The 12,500-nt window shown below is 32.6% G+C and overlaps 1 protein-coding gene across 3 annotated transcripts in view; it reads left to right on the top strand.

Annotated features, from left to right (window-relative positions):
- The first annotated feature begins 7,524 nt into the window (after positions 1–7,524).
- The window catches only part of LOC144959183 (syntaxin-17-like), a 29,425-nt gene continuing 24,449 nt past the window's right edge, over positions 7,525–12,500 (top strand). Inside the window, exons 1-4 of one of the 3 annotated variants that reach the window (XM_078891725.1) lie at positions 7,525–7,688; positions 8,948–9,143; positions 9,683–9,793; positions 11,459–11,597. In XM_078891725.1, coding sequence (XP_078747851.1) covers positions 8,985–9,143; positions 9,683–9,793; positions 11,459–11,597 — 409 coding nt within the window. In that variant the 5' untranslated portion in view covers positions 7,525–7,688; positions 8,948–8,984. Of the gene's footprint in view, positions 7,689–7,800; positions 7,869–8,947; positions 9,144–9,682; positions 9,794–11,458; positions 11,598–12,500 lie in introns of those variants that run through there. The other 2 variants (XM_078891724.1, XM_078891726.1) reach the window with 2 other exon arrangements.

Here is a 12,500-nt window from a genome sequence, read left to right as displayed (position 1 = left end):
CGCCTGGGTTATTCCAGTCTTCCCTTGGAATAGACCCTAGAGACAAATTTCCCCTTTGGGATTAATAAGGGGAATTGTATTTATTTATTTATTTATTTATTATTTGACTAATGTGGCTTAATAATAGGATCAAGATAATTTGGGCAATATTAAAATGAAAATTGAAAAAAAAATTGAAATACATAAATAAAACTAGAATACAACAACAACAACAACAACAACAACAACAACAAACACAACAAAACAAATGGGATGAGAATGTTCATAATAATGAAAACGACGATGCATTAGATAATTTTATTTAATTAATTTTAAAAAATAACAAAAGAAAAAAAACTAAAACCAAAAACAAAATAACAAAGAAAGCAGAAAAGAAGCAGGCGAATGCAGATACTAATGATAAGAAAAATTTATTAATAGAATAATGTAAATGTTGCTGCTCGAAGCTCGAAGAAATAAATAACAATGTGAATTTGAATGTAAACTCCAATTTAATAATATATGAAACCAGGTAACAAGGACGTCCGTTTTCGTATATTAAATTGAAGCTTATATTCAATTTCACATTGTTTATTTAAAATGAAAATTGGCTACTTGTATTGTATGAAATGGAAACAGGGTCTCGTTTGACCTGGTTAGAGAATAGAGAAAAAGAGGGAGACAGGAATAAGATATTATTGGGAAAGATTATCTGGGCAAAATTGCCCAGATCTAAATAGTCCCTTGGTTATTTGAGCATTATACCAAAAATAGCCTTAGAATTATATGCTCAATATTATTTTGGTAATATTAATAATATAGAGAAGATTTTTTTTAATAAACAAAAGTAAAACAACACAACTCTAAAAGCAGCAGCAGCAACAACAACAACAACAACAACAACAACAACAACAACAACAACAACAACAAAGACACAACTAATGGGCAAAACAGATGGGATACCAATACTGATAATAATGATAAGGACGATGTACTACTTTCAAAATAACCCACAAAAACAAAACAAAACAATCAACACAAAACAATACAAAATGAAAAACCCCAAAAAACATAAGACAGAGAAATAGTTGAACGTGAGAAATGACTCTAGCCTACGTAAACATATTTTCAGGTCTGACATCCGTGTAATTATGGCCCTAGTTTAACATTGTTCTAGTGGACAATATTTTGCGTCATTTAAAAAAAAAAAAAAGATTTCCATTACAATAATGAGCCCATAACAGTTTGGGTTACTAGACCTGTTAATAAATGTAGGTTGACTCGAGCGGACTCAAGTCGGAGGCCAATCTGGCCGCTATGATTGTAGCCACTCTGGTAACAATTGCTTAATTTGGCCATAAAAACCCAGTGAAGCACGACATGTTCCTATGCCAGAGTCATGCCATGTTGTGCCGTGCCCTAAAGCACTTCTCTATTGGTCAGCCTTCCCTTTTGAGATTAATTGATTAATTCATTCATTAATTGATTACCATATTTAATTAGATACATCCACCATTGGGTTTGTAGTCTGCTATGTTGCCACATTGTATGTCTTGTTTAATTTTCTCGTCCAGTTTTTTTTTTTTTCACTTTGGGGAGGATCAAAAAATTATTATTATTATTATTATTATTATTATTATTATTATTATTATTATTATTATTATTATTATTATTATTATTATTATCATTATTATTATTATTATCATTATTATTATTATTATTATTATTATTATTATTATTATTATTATTATTATTATCATTATTATTATTATTATTATTATGATCACCATCATCATCATCATCATCATCATCATCATCATCATCATCATCATCATCATCATCATCATCATTATGATCATCATCATCATCATCATCATCATCATCATCATCATCATCATCATCATCATCATCATTATTATTATTATTATTATTATTATTATTATTATTATTATTATTATTATTATTATTATTATTATTATTATTATAATTATTATTATCATCGTCATCATCATCATCATCATCATCATCATCATCATCATCATCATCATCATCAACAACATTATTATCATTATCATCATCATCATCATCATCATCATCATCATCATCATCATCATCAGCATCATCATCATTATTATATTATCATTATTATTATAATCATCATTATTATTATTATTATTGTTATTGTTCTTCTTATTATTATTGTTATTGTTATTGTTATTGTTATTATTATTATTATTATTATTATTATTATTATTATTATTATTATTATTATTATTATTATTATTGTTATTATTATTATTATTATTATTATTATTATTATTATTATTATTATCAATATTATTACTACTATAATATAATATACTATAATATTAAAAAATCCATTAAACGCTATATAAATGAAGTTGACGATGTAGATCTTTTATACGAGAATTTTTTGTATAAATAAAATAACTAAAATATTAAATGACCAGTATCATCCACTAAGACCATCAGTTATTATGTCAGAAAGAAGCGGTCGCCCTTTCTCTATTTCAACGAAAACAGAGAGACACCGAAAATCTTTTCTGCCGTCCAGTATTAAGCTTTATAACAACAAGCAATAATCATTTTATATAATTATTTCGCATTTTTACTTTCAAAAAATGTAAATATTAATTCATTAATTTATTTGTTTTGAAATCTTTTCACTTTTCAATTTATAGTGACAGTTTTAACTATTTTACAGTGTTGAAATTATTCATATTATAAAGCGCAGCTCTGGTTATGGAGTGGTTCCTTTTTTATTACATCCTATTTCCATTGTATTTTTATCTTATTGTGTAAATTATAACACGTCTGTACAAAAAATTTCCTTTCAATCATAGAAATAGACGTGGAGGCGTCAGTGTCAGTGTCACACAGCTGATTAGAATCACTCCCAACTCCCAACAACCAAAACATATAAATCTATAGATCAATAATCAATCACATATTAGTCTCCAATGAGCAGGCAATGGTTGTTGATTTGATCCAGAAAAGCGGATTAAATAATATGATTTTCTGTTCTATTATGAAACCAGTCATTATTGTTAACATCTGGTGAAGTTACTATATTCGGTTTCGGTCTTCTGGCACTTTTCTACTCACTTCATATCTTGTTATATTCGGTTAAACCTGTGTCTGACATATTTAACTTAATAAGCCAAAATAACATTTACATTGTCAAACTTGGCAAAAATGCATAATTATCTCCTTTTTTTTTTAATCAACAGAGTTTCTCCTATGAAAAAGATTACTCTTTTAATCTGTTAAGTGTGTGTGAGAGTGTGCGTGAGTGTATGCGTGTGTGTGAGTGTCTGTGTATGTGAGTGTGTGTTTGTGTGTGTGTGAGAGAGAGAGAGAGAGAGAAAGAGAGAGAGAGAGGGGGAGAGAGAGAGGGAGAGAGGGAGAGAGAGAGAGAGAGAGAGAGAGAGAGAGAGAGAGAGAGAGAGAGAGAGAGAGAGAGAGAGAGAGGTGTAAATTGCCGTAAGTGGTCGGTCTAAGACTGGTAGAAGAAGTTACTGTGTAGGTATGTATTGAGTAGAGATGAAGATGGGGGAAAGGATAAGAAAGAATATTTACAATTTTAACGTCATTTGAAGATAATTAAAAAATATAAGAAAACAAAAAATATTTGAAAATTACACTTATCGTATGAAATAATGTCTGGGGAAGTTCCGCAAGATACATTATTTCATCGGCATTCATACGATAAGTGTGACGTATGCCTCTTGGCTCCTGGCGTAGCAAAGGGCCTCAACAGCACTCTTCCATCTTCTTCTGTCCTTGGCACAGACCTTTGCCTCACTCCAGGTAAGTTTGGAGACGCTCAAATCGTGGTGAAGGCTTCTCCTCCACGTCTGTTTTGGACGACCCCTTTTCCTCTTGTCCTGTGGGTTCCATTCGATAAGTGTAATTTCAAATATATTTCTTTTTACTTTTCTGTTTTTTTTGTGGTTTTTTTTTTGTTTTTTTTTTTGTTGTTTTTTTTTTTTTTTGCTTTCCTGTATTAAATATCTTCAAATTACGTTAAAATTGTAAATAGCCTTTCTTATCGATCCCTTCCTCCATCTTCATCTCTACCCAATACATAGGGCATGGTGGGGGAATTCCACACCCAACTTTTTCAGCTCATTGTCATAAAATGTCTATTGATGGAGTGAACACACAAACAGAATACAAGTATTCCACAGCCAGTCACACTTGGATGCTGTACAAATAACATTTAAAAAAGGAACAACACTTCATAAATTCCAATTTTTCTCTTTATTCACCATTGGGTTAATTCCTCGCCCATAATGACAAGACGAGAATGAAACAATCAGGAACAATAATTAACGCCTGAAATGAACACAACAACAATCTTTGTAGACTATGACATGAGACCAATAGGACAAGGCGGGGATCCCGATGGCTCAGTTGGTAGAGCACTCGATTCACAACCAAAGGGACGGAGATCGATCCCGGGTGCAGTCTCGCGATTTGAGTAAGCAATAATTATCTTCTCCCATTCTGCTGTATCGTTTCTTGACATGATCACGGATTGTTCCCCAGTTTAGGTTGTATAATTTGGCAGCAGATTTGCAGCCCATCCCTCCAGATGTAACGAGATCGACCGCTTTCACCATATCTACATGGTCATACGACACCGTCTTTTCTTGTAATGCATCACCATGATTAGCCTAGCCAATCGCTATAGCAAAAGGAGAAAAACATGTACAGAAATCCCTACTAGATCCAGCTCTAAAGCATGGGAATACAGAAGTGACATGTAGGCCCACAATAAGGCTTATTATTCAAACAGGATTAATAGGCTACACACTTCCAAGATGTGCTTTTCTAAGAAAAACAATTAGTAAACTGTGTTGGGGCAATTCATACCCGCTTGATGTGGAATTGCCCATATACATAACAGGGATAAGGATATAACTATAATTTACTTTAAATGATAGCTGGGGCCTCTCTTTGTAAAATGAAACCATTGACATTGCTTCGCGGGCTTGAGAACATGTCATAATATGACGAACGTTTATCATTCCTCGATCTTCTAGTCTCAATTACAGAAGAATTAGGGGAGAATTAATTCAGCTTTCCAAGATAATACATGCTATAAATGATACAATCCATCAATTTCATTCACATTTTCCAAGATTACGTAATAAAATATATTATATTCCAAGATTTCAGACCAAAATAAGACAGAACTCATTTATTATACGTATAGTGAAATCATGGAATGGTCTCTGTTTTAACACACAAAAAAATGCATGTTCTTTGAATCAATTTAAAATCTTAATTGATAGGTAGTTAAAGTCTCTGAGATTTAAGAATGACTAAAAATTTTATTCTTTTTTACTAAAAAAAGAAATTAAAAATTAATAATTGATTTATTTCTGAATTCAATTTGATTTTGTTAATTTTTATTAATTTATTTATCTATTCATTTATTTGTTTGTTTAATTTAGTTACTTATCCATTTATATATTTACCTATTTAACTTTAAATTGTCATGTGGATAATTGTTTCCATTACTTTCATGATTTTATAGACTGGTTTGTAAATGTTGACAAGTAAAATGCATGACATCTGAAACAATGTTAAATCCTGATAATTTATCAAAGATTTATGTATGATTATTATCGTTATAGCTTTCATGATTATTTAATGCAAGCTATATGATATTCTGTAATTATAAATTGTTGTATAAGGGATTTAAAGGATAATTCCTATATTAAGCCTATATAAGATAGGATACGACATAGGATTTTGATCAAATATTTTCACAGAAAAGACACGAGAAATTCGAAACCTGTAGGGTGTGGAATTTCCCTGACCTTTATGAATATAAAATAGACACAGCAACTTACTTAAGGCACTTATAAAGATTTGAGGGTAAATTTTACATATCCGATGAATGATTAAGCATTTTTAGCTTGAGCTTCAATTTAACAACATTTTGCCATACTTGAAAACCATGAGTGTTGCACTTACCTTCAATGGGCTAAAAAAAAACTTGAAAAATTGTCAGAATTAAACAGTAGTAAAAGTGGCTATTTCTTGTGTTCAAACGGGTAATAGAAATCAAAGGAAGTTAAAACTTTGACCAGTATCCAATAGGTCTTTTTGCATTCTTTATGCGAAGAATTAGATATAATGAATGTGGGTGTGGAATTCCCCCACCTTACCCTACCTACATATTAACTCCTTCTACCAGTCTTATACGACCACTTACGGCAATTTACACCTCCTCTCTCTCTCTCTCTCTCTCTCTCTCTCTCTCTCTCTCTCTCTCTCACACCAACACGCACACACACACAACACCCCCCCCCTTCTTTTTTGCTCTAACATCCCTCCCTCCCCCCCCCCCTCTCTCTCTCTCTCTCTCTCTCTCTCTCTCTCTCTCTCTCTCTCTCCCTTTCACTTTGTCTGTTTTTATAGTCAGCATAATGTACAAACCTCCCTATCAATCCTCTATCTCTCCTTCACCTCCATTCCCATTTTTATGGTTTCTTTGTAGTACCTATAGTAGTACCTCTATATTGTTATCTATTACCAGTCCATTCTTTCTTCCACCCCCTCTCCCCATCCGTCATTCCAAACATTTCACACACACACACACACACACACACACACACACACACACACAAACACAGAAACACATGCATATCCTCCTCCCCCCCCCCTCTCTCTCTCTCTCTCTCTCTCTCTCTCTCTCTCTCTCTCTCTTCCCCTCACTCTCCCCCATTTACCCCCCCCCCCCCCCCCTTCTCTTGTGCATCTTCTTGCATCCACATCCACACCCTCTTCATACACATACATTGTTTACACATTTGACAAAGTGTGATTTTTTTTTTTTTTTGTACCTTAAATTTTTGTGTTTTGTTGTTTTCCTCTGACGAAGGCCAAGGGCCGAAACGTTGTTTGTTTAGTGTTATTCCCTTATATATTATGAGTCACATTAATTTTCTCACTTTATTTTTCTATCCAAAGGGAAACTACTCTTAAAATTGTGTTTGTGCTTTGTGCTCAGGGTTGCCAGTTTGGCATTTTAAATGCCAGATTCCAAAAATCTGGCATTTTTGAAAACCGTTTGGCATTAGAAAAATCATTTGGCATTTGGCATTTTCATTTGGCATTTTCTTTTCTTGTATATTATACTTCAAATGACACCTTGTTTTCTTAATTGTCAATAATTATTTAACTGTTTACGTATTTACCTTTCACTTTCATGTTAATGTATTTCTTTTTCATTCTTAAAATCCAACCGTGGTGTAGTGGTTTAGCACTCCACTTAGTAGTCAGTAGGTAAAAAATTACCCCAACCGGAAATTTAGTATAATTCAAAAAATAAAAAAAGAAAAAAAGAAAAGAAAAGAAAACACGCAAGCCACCAGGATATGATAGTAAATTGTCTATCAAAAGTGAGTAGTTTTCTTAGTGGGGGTGGGAGTCAACAGACTTTGGCATTTTTTTGAGCGTTTTGGCATTGTTTGAGTCTTCCCCTGGCATTTTGTTGAAAAATAATCTGGCAACCCTGTTTGTGCTTACGATTAACCCAATGTTTATATCAGTCAGTCATTCAGTTCCAAGATTACGTCTAATGATAATTCGGGATATTTCCCTTACGCATCTATAGGATGAAAATAACAGAACTGAAACGATATTTACATATTCAGATGTGAAAAATGTGTGTAAGATACCGTTGGCACTTTGATAAAGTTTTCAAACTCAAAACATCCTATGCGACAAACGGTTATAATAGAATATTTTTCTGTTGAATTTACGATTTACGACACGGAGAGAGAGAATCTCAATCTGAATCAGCTGTGATCTCTTTGCTGCCTCCCAACTAGTATCTCTGCAATCTGAAAGTTGGTTTTTGCAGTGGAATTGGATCACTTCTTCTTTGTTTTATTCACTGAATTTGTGTCAATTTCAAAGTACATATATGATAATTGTTGGGTATCAATTTAAAGTTAGAAGGTCTGAAAATAAGCTTCATAATTAATTATTACTTTTAATATAAAGCTTAATTACTTATATAAATCAATTTCCTGTCGGGCAAGAATGGAAAAAAGTAGGGTTACCTAAGTAAAAATTGATAGAATATGGTTCTTGTCTTGAAAAGTAGGGTTGATGGAATAGGTCTAGATAGTGAGCGAGTTTATCAATTTCAATTAAATTTCTCTGAATCTATTGCTAATATCGTTATGTCGAGTAACCATTACTTACTTATACTTATATAGACCTAATTAAATGTATCCAAAGTAATTTATAAAGTAAAAATTGATATATTTTTTATTTCATTTGGTTTCTGAAAAATACAATCAGGAATTAAGAATAAGATATTCAGCAAAAGGAAGCCTGTTTTGTGTCCTTTAAAATGAAACCAAAATTAGCCACACATGTTCACAAATACTGCCATAGTGACAAAAATAGTTAAGTAAAGGGCCAGTTTCACCATACATGTGAGCCTATCAGTGGCCACTCTAATTATCAAAGTGCCTTGAAAGACGAATAGAAATGTAACAGCGATATGTACTGAAAATTGTGAAATTAATGCTGAATTTTGAATGTTGGTTTATAGAACTGACTTTGAAAAATGTTATCGATGTATGAAAGTTATGAAGAGCATTTTAAAGTGTTTTTATTTTTAAGCCCATTACCTCTTCAGTTTTATTATATGATGTAATGATGCGATTACTGGGTCATAATTTCAATGATATTAATAAACGTCTTTTCTGTTATTTGTTTATTATTGTGCTGATCAAACTACCTTGTATTTTTTTTAGCTAAGTTGTGCTTTGCAGACTACTAAGTCTCTATTTATGAGTTCAAACTGTTAAGATCATTTTATAATTTACACTGGTAAAACCAGAGCTTGTTCTTTTTCTTCTTCTTTTTATTAAACTAACTTTTTTAAAACCAGTCCCCCTACTTTCCTCAACAGATTCATTTCCAACTTTCAACTATAATTTGTTGATAGAATGGCAAGTCTTATTGCCCAGAACCGATCAATGAATGACGACCGAGGAGAAATGACTAAATACCCAATAAAGCGTTTGGAAATTTCCATAAAGAATTTTATCAAGGTTCTCTCCATTGCATTGGATCGGCTTCAGAAACACAGTATTAATATTAAACGGGTAAATAAGTATGCTTTTCAGTCTGTTCAAAGAATTACTGACAACAGCTAGCCGACTGAGCTCTAGCCCCTTTGTTTAGTACCTACTGCAACATAAATAGAATTTATAAACAAAAGAATGAAAAGAAACTAAATCATTAACAAGGTTATTTCTCACACATATAGCCTGTTTAATATTAAAATCTTTTTATACAAGCACACCAATGGCGCAATGGCGGGGGGGGGGGGGGGGGGGGGGATTGGGACACGGCCACATCATGTTTGTTATTTCCATCAATGGTGACCCACTGTCTCAATCCGGTATTATATTTGGATGAAATGAATTGCACCGAATAGTTGGAATTTAAGTTACCATGGTAAGAGATGACCTAATAGTGTTGAAAGCACTGTTGAAAGCACCAAATTGCCATATTTATGGACAATGAAGTATGAAGACTTACTATTATTATTATTATTATTATTATTATTATTATTATTATTATTATTATTATTATTATTATTATTATTATTATTATTATTATTTTTGATAATTATTTTCAGCTTACCGCCCTGGAGGATTGGCCAGAGTTACATAAAGAACAAGTGAATGCAACTCGCACAGTGCAGCAGATCACAGCTAACATTAGGGAGATTGAAAAAGTCAGGTGTCAGGTTGGTGAAATCGCATGTATAAAATTGCAAGAATTTTTGTGATATTACAAGATGTTTACAAGATGTTTGGAGCGATTTTCTCAGACTGTGAAATTAAGATGTATGCAGTGAAAAATATCTGGGTATAAGGCGAAGAAATTATCGAAGGGTGTTTTAGTATTTAAAATTATGTACACTAGTAGCAGGTTATTATGCAAAGTAGGCTTTTACAAGATTGGTTGATAGGTTGACACATTTATGTTTTCATTATAATATAAAATGAAATGAGTAGAAAATTACCAGAAGACAATAGAGAATTAAAATTTTGTGGCGATGGGGGTTCCAACCCATGACATTACTGATACGACAACTTGCCTGGCTGTGAGAGTGACACTATGCAGTTGATGCCATCCACCACTCAAAATAAAAGTGGTTTCAAACATAGTGTCTATCCTGAGTCCCTCTCCCGACTTCTTGGGGTCATGGGTTCAAGACGCACATACTCTGTGAAGTTTGTTTACAAGCCAGCAGTAATGCTAAAGCTCTCTTCTCAACACAAACATATAGAAGACGAATGAGATATTGAGTTAGCTAAAGTGAGTTGTTGTATTGTAAAGTCGTGGGTTTGAGCCCCAATCGCTGTGAAATTTTTATTCTCGATTGTCTTCTGGCACTTTTCTACTCACTTCATTTTCTGTTATTATCAACATTAGTACCTGCTCCACTTACTTTTCTGAATGTTTTTATTGTTGTCTGAGGTAGGGATTGAGCCTGAAATGTTCGTTGTTACTTAATGTTCACTTACATTTTTTGAGATAGAATATGGCTGAAACAAAGGAAAAAAATTGATGAACTGAAATTGATTAACTATTAAGGTAGGTTTTCCGTTTTTAACAAACACTCAATAATCCAAAAGTTATGGGATTGAACCCCAACTTGGTCTGGCTTGAGAAGAGCATACGGTGACTGATGATACAAAGTGATACAAAGCTGCTAGAAGCTGTGGACTGTAAATAGTAATAAACAAAAATGAATATGACAGCTTCAATAAAGACAAAATACCAAACACAGAACGTTTGGGGCTCAAAATCCTTCTTCAGCCAACAACAAAATGCAATGAAAATATATATACATTACTAAATCCAGATAGACCGCTTAGAAATGTTCGGTATGTCCATTCTGTATAAAAATCTTGGAATGCTTGTTTAGGACTGGGTGTGCGGCATTTATATATTGTGCATTATAGATGATGCAATGCATAATGATAGAATCACTTGTTTGCTTAGGCCTGGGCATGTTGCGTTTGTTTATCGTGCAATCTAGTGGATGCATTGGGTGATGTGGCAGGTGAGAACTGGTGAGCATTTTGTCTAATCGCATATCACTATTATTGTCCCTGCAATTTTGTTTCATCAGTTTTTACTTTGAGTTCCTCCAAGCAATCGGACTCAAGAGCAAAAGTTTCTAACAGTTTCTTTAGTATTTAACAGATAGTTATTGGTGAATTTGTATGTCGTGTGGAGGGGGCTCTGTGTCGTATATATAATATGTAATAGTTTGTTATGAAAATTACCCATTTGTTTGTTAATTTGTTTTCTGATAACTTATGCCTATTTTAATATCATATGCTTTTCTCATTATTTCTGGCAAAATTGTTCTTACTCATTCTAAATTTTCATTTCTAAGGTGAACGATGAAGACTTAGAGCAGTTTGACAGTCGTGTATCAGAAGTTAAGACAAAAGCAGTCACAGCTCTGGATGAGTTTCTTGTTCTTTTGGAAGGAGATGTGGCTGCAGAACTCAGTGCTTCTCCAAAATCTAGAGGTAGGTATTACACATATTGTATTTATTTATTTGGTTATTATTTTTTCTTTCTTCTTTCTTTGGATAGTAGTAAACAGTAAGAGGAAGACATCCTAGTTTATGCTTCCCCACTCAAGAGTGGGTGACCACTTGTATACTCCACAGCCGTTTACTGCTTTCACTTTAGTTCGACAGGTAAATTTTGCCGGACGCTAGTTCATAACAGATGACGAGTCACGGCCTGTGCCGAAAGGGAGACTGAGCAACTTTTCCTATTTTGACAATTTTTTTCTCAAGTTCAAAGTGGCGTAGTAAAGATGCTATTAGATGTTGCAATAAGATATTTTAGAGTCATAACTAGTGATTTACATACTTTTATTTGATATAATTTTAGTAGATCATTTGGGATTAGATTTTATAGGAAATAACCATAAAAATGGGTCCGAAATTTTAATTACTTCAAACGATATAATCAAACATTACATAGTTATCTGAGTTTATACAAATAAATGAGAAATACTGCAATAATCATCAATATTCACAGAGTAAAAATATATAATCAAAGTCGTTTTGTAATGAAGCATTGTTGAGATATCCGCTCACCTGTACAGCCATATCCTTTTTTGACAGCAATTTAAAAAATGCGTAATCACCGAATTGTAGAGGTTTGTTGATCAAATGATCAAAACGAACTGGTTTTAGTAATGGCAATTGACAATTCTTAGGAAAAGATATGTTATATGCATTCCTTTGACGTTTGTATAGATCTAAACTATAATAATAGTAATAATAATAATAATAATAATAATAATAATAATAATAATAATAATGATGATGATGATAATGATCATTTTCATGAAAATAATATAGTGGCTATCACCTAAACGCCTGCTAATTTTGGTAAACGCAATAATTTCTCTTTAA

This window comes from Berghia stephanieae, chromosome 13 (assembly GCF_034508935.2).
Source record: "Berghia stephanieae isolate SIO BIC M18660-M18661 chromosome 13, UCSD_Bste_1.3, whole genome shotgun sequence".
Classification (NCBI taxonomy): Eukaryota; Metazoa; Mollusca; class Gastropoda; order Nudibranchia; family Aeolidiidae; genus Berghia; species Berghia stephanieae.
This window is presented reverse-complemented; position numbering and strand designations above follow the sequence as displayed.